Source organism: Bombina bombina, chromosome 2 (genome assembly GCF_027579735.1).
Source record: "Bombina bombina isolate aBomBom1 chromosome 2, aBomBom1.pri, whole genome shotgun sequence".
Classification (NCBI taxonomy): Eukaryota; Metazoa; Chordata; class Amphibia; order Anura; family Bombinatoridae; genus Bombina; species Bombina bombina.
Genome location: NC_069500.1, coordinates 356,178,752 through 356,192,228, shown reverse-complemented (window position 1 = coordinate 356,192,228; position 13,477 = coordinate 356,178,752). Strand labels below are relative to the sequence as shown.

At 41.5% G+C, this 13,477-nt stretch overlaps 1 protein-coding gene across 1 annotated transcript in view; it reads left to right on the top strand.

Annotated features, from left to right (window-relative positions):
* RHOF (ras homolog family member F, filopodia associated) overlaps window positions 1–2,952 on the top strand; it is a 96,821-nt gene extending 93,869 nt beyond the window's left edge. Inside the window, exon 5 of the mRNA XM_053701750.1 lies at window positions 1–2,952. This exon is cut by the window's left edge and continues 134 nt beyond it. Coding sequence (XP_053557725.1) covers window positions 1–34 — 34 coding nt within the window. The 3' untranslated portion in view covers window positions 35–2,952.
* The last annotated feature ends 10,525 nt before the right edge of the window (window positions 2,953–13,477 follow it).

Below are 13,477 nucleotides of genomic sequence, written 5' to 3'. Positions count from 1 at the left end.
GAAGAGGAAACATAGACAGTGTTCAGTTCTTTGAAGCAGCCAATTCATCTTGCTACAAACTGCCATTAGTGTTTTTTTGCACAGCTTGACACGTCTGTGCTTTAGGGTGAAATCCCTGGACTGATGTAAATATGTTTTTAATATAGCATTAATATTTTCTGTTTTTATAATTGACCCATATTTGGACATTTTAAGTTGAAATTAATAGTGCAATGGACTATTTTTCCTTTATTATAGTATTACATTCATACCACATTGGTCAGCTACGCATGTGGTATATTGGTTCTGAACAGACAAAATCATTTATGTACTAAATGCCTTTGTCGCCGGTGAAGATATTAGCTGATCTGGCAGCCAGAAGATATCATCAGATTCATATTTTTAATATCGTAGGCTCTGTCAAAAGTATAAACGTCTCTGAAGTAAGCTGCTAATATTACCCTGTACCTCGCTGGTCATTAAGGGATTGAGTTGCTATAATAGTGTGACCACACTATTACTCCCTCCCTTCATCCGCATGACTTCCTAAAATAGCGCACTCTTGCTGCTGGCGGCAAGACTGCGCTACTGAAACGGCTCCCCTATTGAAAGACCGTCGCTGGTCATTAAGGGGTTAATGTAATATATCTGTTAGGATGACAAAACAGAACTCTTAGTTCAAAACATATACTTATCTATTAAAGGGACAGTGCTTTTTATATATAATATATATGTAATACAATACTGCATTGCACAAGCTCTGCATAGATTGAATGTTATTATAATCATATGTTGGCATAGTGAGCACTGTTTTGCAGCCCTCAGACATGCCTGGTTTTTTTTTGTTTTTGTTTTTTTTTAAATTTGTAAAAGAGTCTTTTTCTCTTGTAAGGTGTATCCAGTCCACGGATCATCCATTACTTGTGGGATATTCTCATTCCCAACAGGAAGTTGCAAGAGGGCACCCACAGCAGAGCTGTTATATAGCTCCTCCCCTAACTGCCATATCCAGTCATTCTCTTGCAACTCTCAACACGCATGGAGGTAGTAAGAGAGAGTGGTGAAATATAGTTAGTTTTTTATCTTCAATCAAAAGTTTATTTTAAATGGAGTTGTACTATTTTATCCCAGGCAGTAAATAGAAGAAGAATCTGCCTGAGTTTTCTATGATCTTAGCAGGTTGTAACTAAGATCCATTGCTGTTCTCACATATGTCTGAGGAGAGAGGTAACTTCAGCGGGAGAATGGTGTGCAGGTTACTCTGCTATGAGGTATGTGCAGTTACAATTTTTTCTAGAAATGGAAAATGCTAGAAAATGCTGCTGATACCGGATTAATGTAAGTTAAGCCTGAATACAGTGATTTAATAGCGACTGGTATCATGCTTACTCTCAGGGGTAATACCCTTATAAAATTGCAATATAAAACGTTTGCTGGCATGTTTAATCGTTTTTATATATGCTTTGGTGATAAAACTTTATTGGAGCCTAGTTTTTTCCACATGGCTGGCTTAAATTTTGCCTAGAAACAGTTTCCTGAGGCTTTCCACTGTTGTAGTATAAAAGTTACAGTTGTTGCAGTTAAAATTACAAACTGTGACATCCAGCTTCCTTCAGGAGTCCCCTGTATGCTATAGGACATCTCTAAAGGGATCAAAGGCTTTCCAAAGTCGTTTATTGGGGAAGGTAGGGCCACAGCAGGCTGTGGCAGTTTGTTGTGTCTGTTAAAAAAAGTCTATTGTTTTTTTGATCCGTTTTTTTAATTAAGGGGTTAATCATCCATTTGCAAGTGGGTGCAATGCTCTGTTAACTTATTACATACACTGTAAAAATTTTGTTTGATTTACTGCCTTTTTTCACTGTTTTTCAAATTTTGACAAAATTTGTTTCTCTTAAAGGCACAGTACCATTTTTTATATTTGCTTGTTAACTTGATTTAAAGTGTTTTCCAAGCTTGCTAGTCTCATTGCTAGTCTGTACAAGCATGTCTGACATAGAGGAAACTCCTTGTTCCTCAAATGGCGCCAAGTACATCTAGGGCGCCCATAGCGATTACTTTACAAGACATGGCGGCAGTCATGGATAATACACTGTCAGCGGTATTAACCAGACTACCTGAATTTAGAGGTAAGCGAGATAGCTCTGGGGTTAGACGAAATGCAGAGCATACTGACGCTTTAAGAACCATGTCTGATACTGCCTCACAATATGCAGAAGCTGAGGAAGGAGAGCTTCAGTCTGTGGGTGATGTTTCTGACTCAGGAAAGATGATGCAACCTGATTCTGATATTTCTACATTTAAATTTAAGCTTGAACACCTCTGCGTGTTTCTCAGGGAGGTTTTAGCTGCTCTGAATGACTGTGATAAAATTGCAGTGCCAGAGAAATTGTGTAGACTGGATAAATACTATGCAGTGCCGGTGTGTACTGATGTTTTTCCAATACCTAAAAGGTTTACAGAAATTATTAATAAGGAATGGGATAGACCAGGTGTGACGTTCTCTTCCCCTCCTATTTTTAGAAAAATGTTTCCAATAGACGCCACCACACGGGACTTATGACAGACAGTTCCTAAGGTGGAGGGAGCAGTTTCTACTTTAGCAAAGCGTACTACTATCCCTGTCCAGGACAGTTGTGCTTTTTTTAGATCCAATGGATAAAAAATTAGGCTACCTTAAAAAAATGTTTATTCAATAAGGTTTATCCTACAGCCCCTTTGCATGCATTGCTCCTGTCACTGCTGCTTCGGCGTTCTGGTTTGAGTCTGGAAGAGGCTTTACAGGTAGCGACTCCATTGGATGACATACTTGGCAAGCTTAGAGCACTTAAGCTAGCCAATTCCTTTGTTTTCTGATGCCATTGTTCATTTGACTAAACTAACGGCTAAGAATTCTGGTTTTGCTATACAGGCGCGCAGGGCGCTATGGCTTAAATCATGGTCAGCTGACGTGACTTCAAAATCTAAGCTGCTTAACATTCCCTTCAAGGGGCAGACCCTATTCGGGCCTGGTTTGAAGGAGATTATTGCTGATATCACTGGAGGAAAAGGTCATGCCCTTCCTCAGGACAGGTCCAAATCAAGGGCCAAACAGTCTAATTTTCGTGCCTTTCGAAACTTCAAGGCAAGTGCGGCATCAACTTCCTCTAATGCAAACAAGAGGGAACTTTTGCTCAGTCCAAGACGGTCTGGAGACCAAACCAGACCTGGGACAAAGGTAAGCAGGCCAAAAAGCCTGCTGCTGCCTCTAAGACAGCATGAAGGAACGGCCCCCTATCCGGTAACGGATCTAGTAGGGGGCAGACTTTCGCTCTTCGCCCAGGTGTGGGCAAGAGATGTCCAGGATCCCTGGGTGTTGGAAATTATATCCCAGGGATATCTTCTGGACTTCAAAGCTTCCCCCCAAAAGGGAGATTTCACCTTTCACAATTATCTGCAAACCAGATAAAGAGAGAGGCATTCTTACACTGTGTACGAGACCTCCTAGTTATGGGAGTGATCCATCCAGTTCCAAAGGAGGAACAGGGACAGGGTTTTTACTCAAATCTGTTTGTGGTTCCCAAAAAAGAGGGAACCTTCAGACGAATTTTGGATCTAAAGATCTTAAACAAATTCCTCAGAGTTCAATCATTCAAGATGGAAACTATTCGTACCATCCTACCTATGATCCAGGAGGGTCAATATATGACTACAGTGGATTTAAAGGATGCTTATCTTCACATTCCGATAGCAAAGATCATCATCGGATTCTCAGGTTTGCCTTTCTAGACAGGCATTACCAGTTTGTAGCTCTTCCCTTTGGATTAGCTACAGCCCCAAGAATCTTTACGAAGGTTCTAGGGTCGCTTCTGGCGGTCCTAAGGCCGCGGGGCATAGCAGTGGCCCCTTATTTAGATGACATCCTGATACAGGCGTCAAACTTCCAAATTGCCAAGTCTCATATGGACGTAGTACTGGCATTTCTGAGATCGCATGGGTGGAAAGTGAACGAGGAAAAGAGTTCTCTATCCCCACTCACAAGAGTTTCCTTCCTAGGGCCTCTGATAGATTCTGTAGAAATGAAAATTTACATGACGGAGTCAAGGTTATCAAAGCTTCTAAATTCCTGCCGTGTTCTTCATTCTATTCCGCGCCCTTCGGTGGCTCAGCGCATGGAAGTAATCGGCTTAATGGTAGCGGCAATGGACATAGTGCCGTTTGCACGCCTACATCTCAGACCGCTGCAACTATGCATGCTCAGTCAGTGGAACGGGGATTACACAGATTTGTCCCCTCTACTAAATCTGGATCAAGAGACCAGGGATTCTCTTCTCTGGTGGCTATCTCAGGTCCATCTGTCCAAAGGTATGACCTTTCGCAGGCCAGATTGGACAATTGTAACAACAGATGCCAGCCATCTAGGTTGGGGTGCAGTCTGGAACTCCCTGAAGGCTCAGGGATCGTGGACTCAGGAGGAGACACTCCTTCCAATAAATATTCTGGAAGAGCGATATTCAATGCTCTTCAGGCTTGGCCTCAGTTAGCAACTCTGAGGTACATCAGATTTCAGTCGGACAACATCACGACTGTGGCTTACATCAACCATCAAGGGGGAACAAGAAGTTCCCTAGCGATGTTAGAAGTCTCAAAGATAATTCGCTGGGCAGAGACTCACTCTTGCCACCTATCAGCTATCCATATCCCAGGTGTAGAGAACTGGGAGGCGGATTTTTTAAGTCGTCAGACTTTTCATCCGGGAGAGTGGGAACTCCATCCGGAGGTGTTTGCACAATTGATTCATCGTTGGGGCAAACCAGAACTGGATCTCATGGCGTCTCGCTAGAACGCCAAGCTTCCTTGTTACGGATCCAGGTCCAGGGATCCCAAGGCGACGCTAATAGATGCTCTAGCAGCGCCCTGGTCTTTCAACCTGGCTTATGTGTTTCCACCGTTTCCTCTACTTCCTCAACTGATTACCAAGGTCAAGCAGGAGAGAGCATCGGTGATTTTGATAGCGCCTGCGTGGCCACGCAGGACCTGGTATGCAGATCTGGTGGACATGTCATCCTTTCCACCATGGACTCTGCCTCTGAGACAGGACCTTCTACTTTAGGGTCCTTTCAACCATGCAAATCTAATTTCTCTGAGACTGACTGCCTGGAGATTGAACGCTTGATTTTATCAAAGCGTGGCTTCTCCGAGTCAGTCATTGATACCTTAATACAGGCACGAAAGCCTGTCACCAGGAAAATTTACCATAATATATGGCGTACATATCTTTATTGGTGTGAATCCAAGGGTTAGGATTCCCAGGATATTCTTTTCTCCAAGATGGTTTGGAAAAAGGATTGTCAGCTAGTTCCTTAAAAGGACAGATTTCTGCTCTGTCTATTCTTTTGCACAAGCGTCTGGCAGATGTTCCAGATGTTCAGGCATTTTGTCAGGCTTTGGTTAGAATCAAGCCTGTGTTTAAACCTGTTGCTCTCCCATGGAGCTTACATTTGGTTCTTAAGGAGTTCCGTTTGAACCTCCTTCATTCCATAGATATCAAACTTTTATCTTGGAAAGTTCTGTTTTTGGTAGCTATTTCCTCGTCTCGTAGAGTCTTCGAGTTATCTGCTTTACAATGTGATTCTCCTTATCTGATCTTCCATACGGATAAGGTAGTCCTGCGTACCAAACCTGGGTTTTTACCTAAGCTGGTATCTAACAAGAATATCAATCAAGAGATTGTTGTTCCATCCTTGTGTCCTAATCCTTCTTCAAAGAAGGAACGTCTATTACACAATCTGGACGTGGTTCGTGCTTTAAAGTTTTACTTACAAGCTACTAAATATTTTTGTCAAACATCTGCTTTGTTTGTTGTCTACTCTGGACAGAGGAGAGGTCAAAAGGCTTCGGCAACCTCTCTTTCTTTTTGGCTAAGAAGCATAATCCGCTTAGCCTATGAGACTGCTGGCCAGCAGCCTCCTGAAAAGATTACAACTCATTCTACTAGAGCTGTGGCTTCCACTTGGGCCTTCAAGAATGAGGCTTCTGTTGAACAGATTTGCAAGGCGGCGACTTGGTCTTCGCTTCATACTTTTTCAAAATTCTACAAATTTGATACTTTTGCTTCTTCGGAGGCTATTTTTGGGAGAGAGGTTTTACAGGCAGTGGTACCTTCCGTTTAAGTACCTGCTTTGTCCCTCCCTTCATCAGTGTACTTTAGCTTTGGTATTGGTATCCCACAAGTAATGGATGATCCGTGGACTGAATACACCTTACAGGAGAAAACACGATTTATGCTTACCTGATAAATTTATTTCTCTTGTGGTGTATCCAGTCCACGGCCCGCCCTGTCATTTTAAGGCAGGTAATTTTTTCATTTAAACTACAGTCACCACTGCACCCTATGGTTTCTCCTTTCTCTGCGTGTTTTCGGTCAAATGACTGGATATGGCAGTTAGGGGAGGAGCTATATAACAGCTCTGCTGTGGGTGTCCTCTTGCAACTTCCTGTTGGGAATGAGAATATCCCACAAGTAATGGATGATCCGTGGATTGGATACACCACAAGAGAAATAAATTTATCAGGTAAGCAAAAATTGTGTTTTAGCTCCAAAGTTGTAGCCAGTTATGCACATAAATGATCACTGTATAAAATATGCTAGAGTCTGGGTTCAAAATCATTCTGCATCCATTCTAGTCTCTAGGGCAGTGTAAAACCATAAATGTATTTTATTGTGATGTAAATACCTTGTATATTCAAGAAGTTTATTTAGTCTTGCAATAAATTAACATCAGCTGGATGTATAAACTTTCAGAATAAATTAACACTCATGTTTGCTTAACTTATTCTTCAATGACCCAACTCCCTTTACCATTTGCCAACTGGACCTTGCTAAAGGCACAGGCATTGTTTGAGCAAGCCCTGCAGTATCTGATCAGCTCTGCTAAGGCCAAGTAGGAACCTATATTTAGATGGGTTAGGCTTTTGAAGCCTGTAGCATGCACATGCCAGTAATGGAAACCTCACACATTTAAATAACAGGAAAGGGAGCAAATAAAAGTGTAATGCAGTTTTTTTACCAAACAATTACAAATTTTTATATTACAGGTTTAAAGTATTTAATTTCTTTTAAATTAAAGGAAAAAATTGGCAAAACTAAGTTGCAGTCTTGTTTTTGTACTATGCACGATTATTAAAATGTAATACTAGCAGAACTGAATCGAATATTTCTGATTTTAAACAACACTTTACAGTTAAACCGTCCTAAACTGAATTTGTGCAGCCTTAAAAAGACACAAAGCTGCCATCCAAAACTGCTCTAATGATAGCTTATATACCTATGTGTTTAACTACACAAACATCCTGTAGTAGTCTGCTCTGAAGCAGCACTGCACTACTGCTATGAGCATGCAATAAAACCAGTAGAAAACGCACTTATTTTCTTATTGTAGTATTTGAAAGTAAGTCGCTATAAAGAAGCATTTATGGAAATGAATGTATTTTAGTTTTGTATTCCAGTGGTAACAATAGATTAATTAAATGATACCTTTCAATTGGATGGATGGGAACTGCAAAAATAACATTAACTTCCTAAGAAAGTTTGGATATTTTGTTAAGGTTCGGTCTAGAATTAAACTGCATTTTGCTGTGATTTGCCATCACTGTTCTACACATGGTATTAGAAAATACTATTTAAGCATACATGTTGTTAAAGGGACACTGAACCAAAATGTTTTTTCTTTCGTTATTCAGATAGAGCATGCAGTTTTAAGCAACTTTCTAATTTTACTCCTATTATCAAATTTTCTTCATTTTCTTGGTACCTTTATTTGAAAAGCAAGAATGTAAGTTTAGATGCTGGCCCATTTTTGGTGAACCTGGGTTGTTCTTGCTGATTGGTGGATAAATTCACCCATCAATAAATAAGTGTTGTCCAGGGTCTGAACCAAAATTGGCTGACTCCTTGGCTTACATGCCTTTTTCAAATAAAGATAGCAAGAGAAGAAAAATTGATAATAGGAGTAAATTAGAAAGTTGCTTAAAATTCCATGCTCTATATGAATCACAAAAGAAAAAAATTGGGTTCAGTGTTCCTTTAATTTATTTTATGGTGGTGAGAGTCCACAAGCCATTACTCTTGAGATTCAACTCCTGGCCACTAGGAGGAGGTAAAGATTACCAAAGTTCTAAGAACACTTAATCCCTCTCACCTCTCTGGTATTCTAGTCTGAAATATAACCAAGAAAGGAAAAGTAGAAAGGTAGGGAAAATAAGGTGGAAACTAGAACTGCTGCCAGAAAAAAAATTATGTAAAAAATTTAAAATGGTTGGGTCTCGTGGACTCTCACCACCATGGAAGAAATACATTTATCAAGTAAGCATACATTTAGTTTTCTTTAATAATGCGGTGAGAGTCCACAGGCTATTACTCCTGTGAACTAATACTCATGAGTAAATTGTGCAGGACAATTTTATTTTTTTAAGGCACTTAATTACTAGTAAATAAAAAGAGAGAAGTGTTTAACCTGGGAACGAACAATAGCATAATAGCTTGTTCTATGGCTAGTTACCACCCAAGAAGCAGCCTCTCTTTGCTCAACATGTGCCTTTCACAGAGAAGAACTTTCCTGTAGCATATCAGTCTAATCATGACTTAAGAGTACAGTCCAGCCCTGAAATATCAGGCAATCCCTCTCTGAAAATAGAGGCTGCCTCTTGGATGGCAACTAGCCATAGAACAAGCTATTATTGTTAGTTTGTTCCCAGGTTGAGTGCTTCTCTCAATTTATACTTAATTACTAGTCACTGCTGCCGCCTGAAATACTTCCTACTCAAAACAAAGTGGTAGAATTTAGAGAAAGTATGTTGCTGCCTCTGCAAATGTATTTAATATAATCCTTATTTTGTCTTGTTAAGTGTATCCAGTCCACGGATCATCCATTACTTGTGGGATATTCTCCTTCCCAACAGGAAGTTGCAAGAGGATCACCCACAGCAGAGCTGCTATATAGCTCCTCTCCTCACTGCCATATCCAGTCATTCTCTTGCAACTCTCAACAAAGATGGACGTAGTAAGAGGAGAGTGGTGTATTATAGTTTAGTTTTTTAACTTCAATCAAAAGTTTGTTATTTTTAAATGGTACCGGAGTGTACTGTTTCATCTCAGACAGCATTAGAAGAAGAATCTGCCTGTGATTTCTATGATCTTAGCAGAAGTAACTAAGATCCATTGCTGTTCTCACATATTCTGAGGAGTGAGGTAACTTCAGAGAGGGAATGGCGTGCAGGTTTTCCTGCAATAAGGTATGTGCAGTTAATATTTTTCTAGGGATGGAATTTGCTAGAAAATGCTGCTGATACCGGATAAATGTAAGTAAAGCCTTAAATGCAGTGATAGCGACTGGTATCAGGCTTATTAATAGAGATACATACTCTTATAAAAGTGTAATATAAAACGTTTGCTGGCATGTTTAATCGTTTTTATATATGTTTGGTGACAAAACTTATTGGGGCCTAGTTTTTTTCCACATGGCTGGTTTGATTTTTGCCTAGAAACAGTTCCTGAGGCTTTACACTGTTGCAATATGAGTGGGAAGGGCCTATTTTAGTGCTTTTCTGTGCAGATAAAAATACTGACAGAGACATTCAGCTTCTTCCTGCATGATCCAGAACATCTCTGAAGGGCTCAAAAGGCTTCAAAGTCGTGTTTGAGGAGGGTAACAATCACAGTAGACTGTGGCAGTTGTTGTGACTGTGTTTAAAAAAACGTTTTTGTCATTTATTATTCTGTTTTTGTTATTAAGGGGTTAATCATCCATTTGCAAGTGGGTGCAATGCTCTGCTGACTTGTTACATACACTGTAAAAATTTTGTTAGTGTAACTGCCTTTTCTCCAACATAGGTGTGTCCGGTCCACGGCGTCATCCTTACTTGTGGGATATTCTCTTCCCCAACAGGAAATGGCAAAGAGCCCAGCAAAGCTGGTCACATGATCCCTCCTAGGCTCCGCCTACCCCAGTCATTCTCTTTGCCGTTGTACAGGCAACATCTCCACGGAGATGGCTTAGAGTTTTTTAGTGTTTAACTGTAGTTTTTATTATTCAATCAAGAGTTTGTTATTTTAAAATAGTGCTGGTATGTACTATTTACTCAGAAACAGAAAAGAGATGAAGATTTCTGTTTGTATGAGGAAAATGATTTTAGCACCGTAACTAAAATCCATGGCTGTTCCACACAGGACTGTTGAGAGCAATTAACTTCAGTTGGGGGAACAGTGTGCAGTCTCTTGCTGCTTGAGGTATGACACATTCTAACAAGACGATGTAATGCTGGAAGCTGTCATTTTTCCCTATGGGATCCGGTAAGCCATGTTTATTACGATGGTAAATAAGGGCTTCACAAGGGCTTATTAAGATTGTAGACTTTTCTGGGCTAAATCGATTCAGTTTTAAAACATATTTAGCTTTGAGGAATCATTTTATCTGGGTATATTGATATTATAAATATCGGCAGGCACTGTATTAGACACCTTATTTCTCTGGGGCTTTCCCAAAGCATAAGCAGAGCCTCATTTTCGCGCCGGTGTGGCGCACTTGTTTTTGAGAGGCATGGCATGCAGTCGCATGTGAGAGGAGCTCTGATACTTAGTAAAGACTTTCTGAAGGCGTCATTTGGTATCGTATTCCCCTTTGGGTTTGGTTGGGTCTCAGCAAAGCAGATACCAGGGACTGTAAAGGGGTTAAAGTGTTAAAACGGCTCCGGTTCCGTTATTTTAAGGGTTAAAGCTTCCAAATTTGGTGTGCAATACTTTTAAGGCTTTAAGACACTGTGGTGAAAATTTGGTGAATTTTGTACAATTCCTTCATGTTTTTTCGCAATTGCAGTAATAAAGTGTGTTCAGTTTAAAATTTAAAGTGACAGTAACGGTTTTATTTTAAAACGTTTTTGGTACTTTATTATCAAGTTTATGCCTGTTTAACATGTCTGAACTACCAGATAGACTGTGTTCTGAATGTGGGGAAGCCAGAATTCCTGTTCATTTAAATAAATGTGATTTATGTGATAATGACAATGATGCCCAAGATGATTCCTCAAGTGAGGGGAGTAAGCATGGTACTGCATCATTCCCTCCTTCGTCTACACGAGTCTTGCCCACTCAGGAGGCCCCTAGTACATCTAGCGCGCCAATACTCCTTACTATGCAACAATTAACGGCTGTAATGGATAATTCTGTCAAAAACATTTTAGCCAAAATGAACCCTTGTCAGCGTAAGCGTGGCTGCTCTGTTTTAGTTACTGAAGAGCATGACGACGCTGATATTAATATCTCTGAAGGGCCCCTAACTCAATCTGAGGGGGCCAGGGAGGTTTTGTCTGAGGGAGAAATTACTGATTCAGGGAACATTTCTCAACAGGCTGAACCTGATGTAATTGCATTTAAATTTAAGTTGGAACATCTCCGCATTCTGCTTAAGGAGGTATTATCCACTCTGGATGATTGTGAAAAGTTGGTCATCCCAGAGAAACTATGTAAAATGGACAAGTTCCTAGAGGTGCCGGAGCTCCCAGAAGCTTTTCCTATACCCAAGCGGGTGGCGGACATTGTTAATAAAGAATGGGAAAGGCCCGGTATTCCTTTCGTCCCTCCCCCCATATTTAAAAAATTGTTTCCTATGGTCGACCCCAGAAAGGACTTATGGCAGACAGTCCCCAAGGTCGAGGGAGCGGTTTCTACTTTAAACAAACGCACCACTATACCCATAGAGGATAGTTGCGCTTTCAAAGATCCTATGGATAAAAAATTAGAAGGTTTGCTTAAAAAGATGTTTGTTCAGCAGGGTTACCTTCTACAACCAATTTCATGCATTGTCCCTGTCACTACAGCCGCATGCTTCTGGTTTGATGAGCTGATAAAGACGCTCGATAGTGATTCTCCTCCTTATGAGGAGATTATGGACCAATGCAAGGCTGGAACAAGGGAAAGCAGGCCAAGAAACCTGCCACTGCTACCAAGACAGCATGAAATATTGGCCCCCGATCCGGGACCGGATCTGGTGGGGGGCAGACTCTCTCTCTTCGCTCAGGCTTGGGCAAGAGATGTTCTGGATCCTTGGGCGCTAGAAATAGTCTCCCAGGGTTATCTTCTGGAATTCAAGGGACTTCCCCCAAGGGGGAGGTTCCACAGGTCTCAGTTGTCTTCAGACCACATAAAAAGACAGGCGTTCTTACATTGTGTAGAAGACCTGTTAAAAATGGGAGTGATTCATCCTGTTCCACTAAGAGAACAAGGGATGGGGTTCTACTCCAATCTGTTCATAGTTCCCAAAAAAGAGGGAACGTTCAGACCAATCTTAGATCTCAAGATCTTAAACAAGTTTCTCAAGGTTCCATCTTTCAAGATGGAAACCATTCGAACTATTCTTCCTTCCATCCAGGAGGGTCAATTCATGACCACGGTGGATTTAAAGGATGCGTATCTACATATTCCTATCCACAAGGAACATCATCGGTTCCTAAGGTTCGCATTCCTGGACAAACATTACCAGTTCGTGGCGCTTCCTTTCGGATTAGCCACTGCTCCAAGGATTTTCACAAAGGTACTAGGGTCCCTTCTAGCGGTGCTAAGACCAAGGGGCATTGCAGTAGTGCCTTACCTGGACGACATTCTGATTCAAGCGTCGTCCCTTCCTCAAGCAAAGGCTCACACGGACATTGTCCTGGCCTTTCTCAGATCTCACGGCTGGAAAGTGAACGTGGAAAAGAGTTCTCTATCCCCGTCAACAAGGGTTCCCTTCTTGGGAACAATTATAGACTCCTTAGAAATGAGGATCTTTCTAACAGAGGCCAGAAAAACAAAACTTCTAGACTCTTGTCGGATACTTCATTCCGTTCCTCTTCCTTCCATAGCTCAGTGCATGGAAGTGATCGGGTTGATGGTGGCGGCAATGGACATAGTTCCTTTTGCGCGCATTCATCTAAGACCATTACAACTGTGCATGCTCAGTCAGTGGAATGGGGACTATACAGACTTGTCTCCGAAGATACAAGTAAATCAGAGGACCAGAGACTCACTCCGTTGGTGGCTGTCCCTGGACAATCTGTCTCAAGGGATGACGTTCCGCAGACCAGAGTGGGTCATTGTCACGACCGACGCCAGTCTGATAGGCTGGGGCGCGGTCTGGGGATCCCTGAAAGCTCAGGGTCTTTGGTCTCGGGAAGAATCTCTTCTACCGATAAATATTCTGGAACTGAGAGCGATATTCAATGCTCTCAAGGCCTGGCCTCGGCTAGCGAGGACCAAGTTCATACGGTTTCAATCAGACAACATGACAACTGTTGCGTACATCAACCATCAGGGGGGAACAAGGAGTTCCCTAGCGATGGAAGAAGTGACCAAAATCATTCTATGGGCGGAGTCTCACTCCTGCCACCTGTCTGCTATCCACATCCCAGGAGTGGAAAATTGGGAAGCGGATTTTCTGAGTCGTCAGACATTGCATCCGGGGGAGTGGGAACTCCATCCGGAAATCTT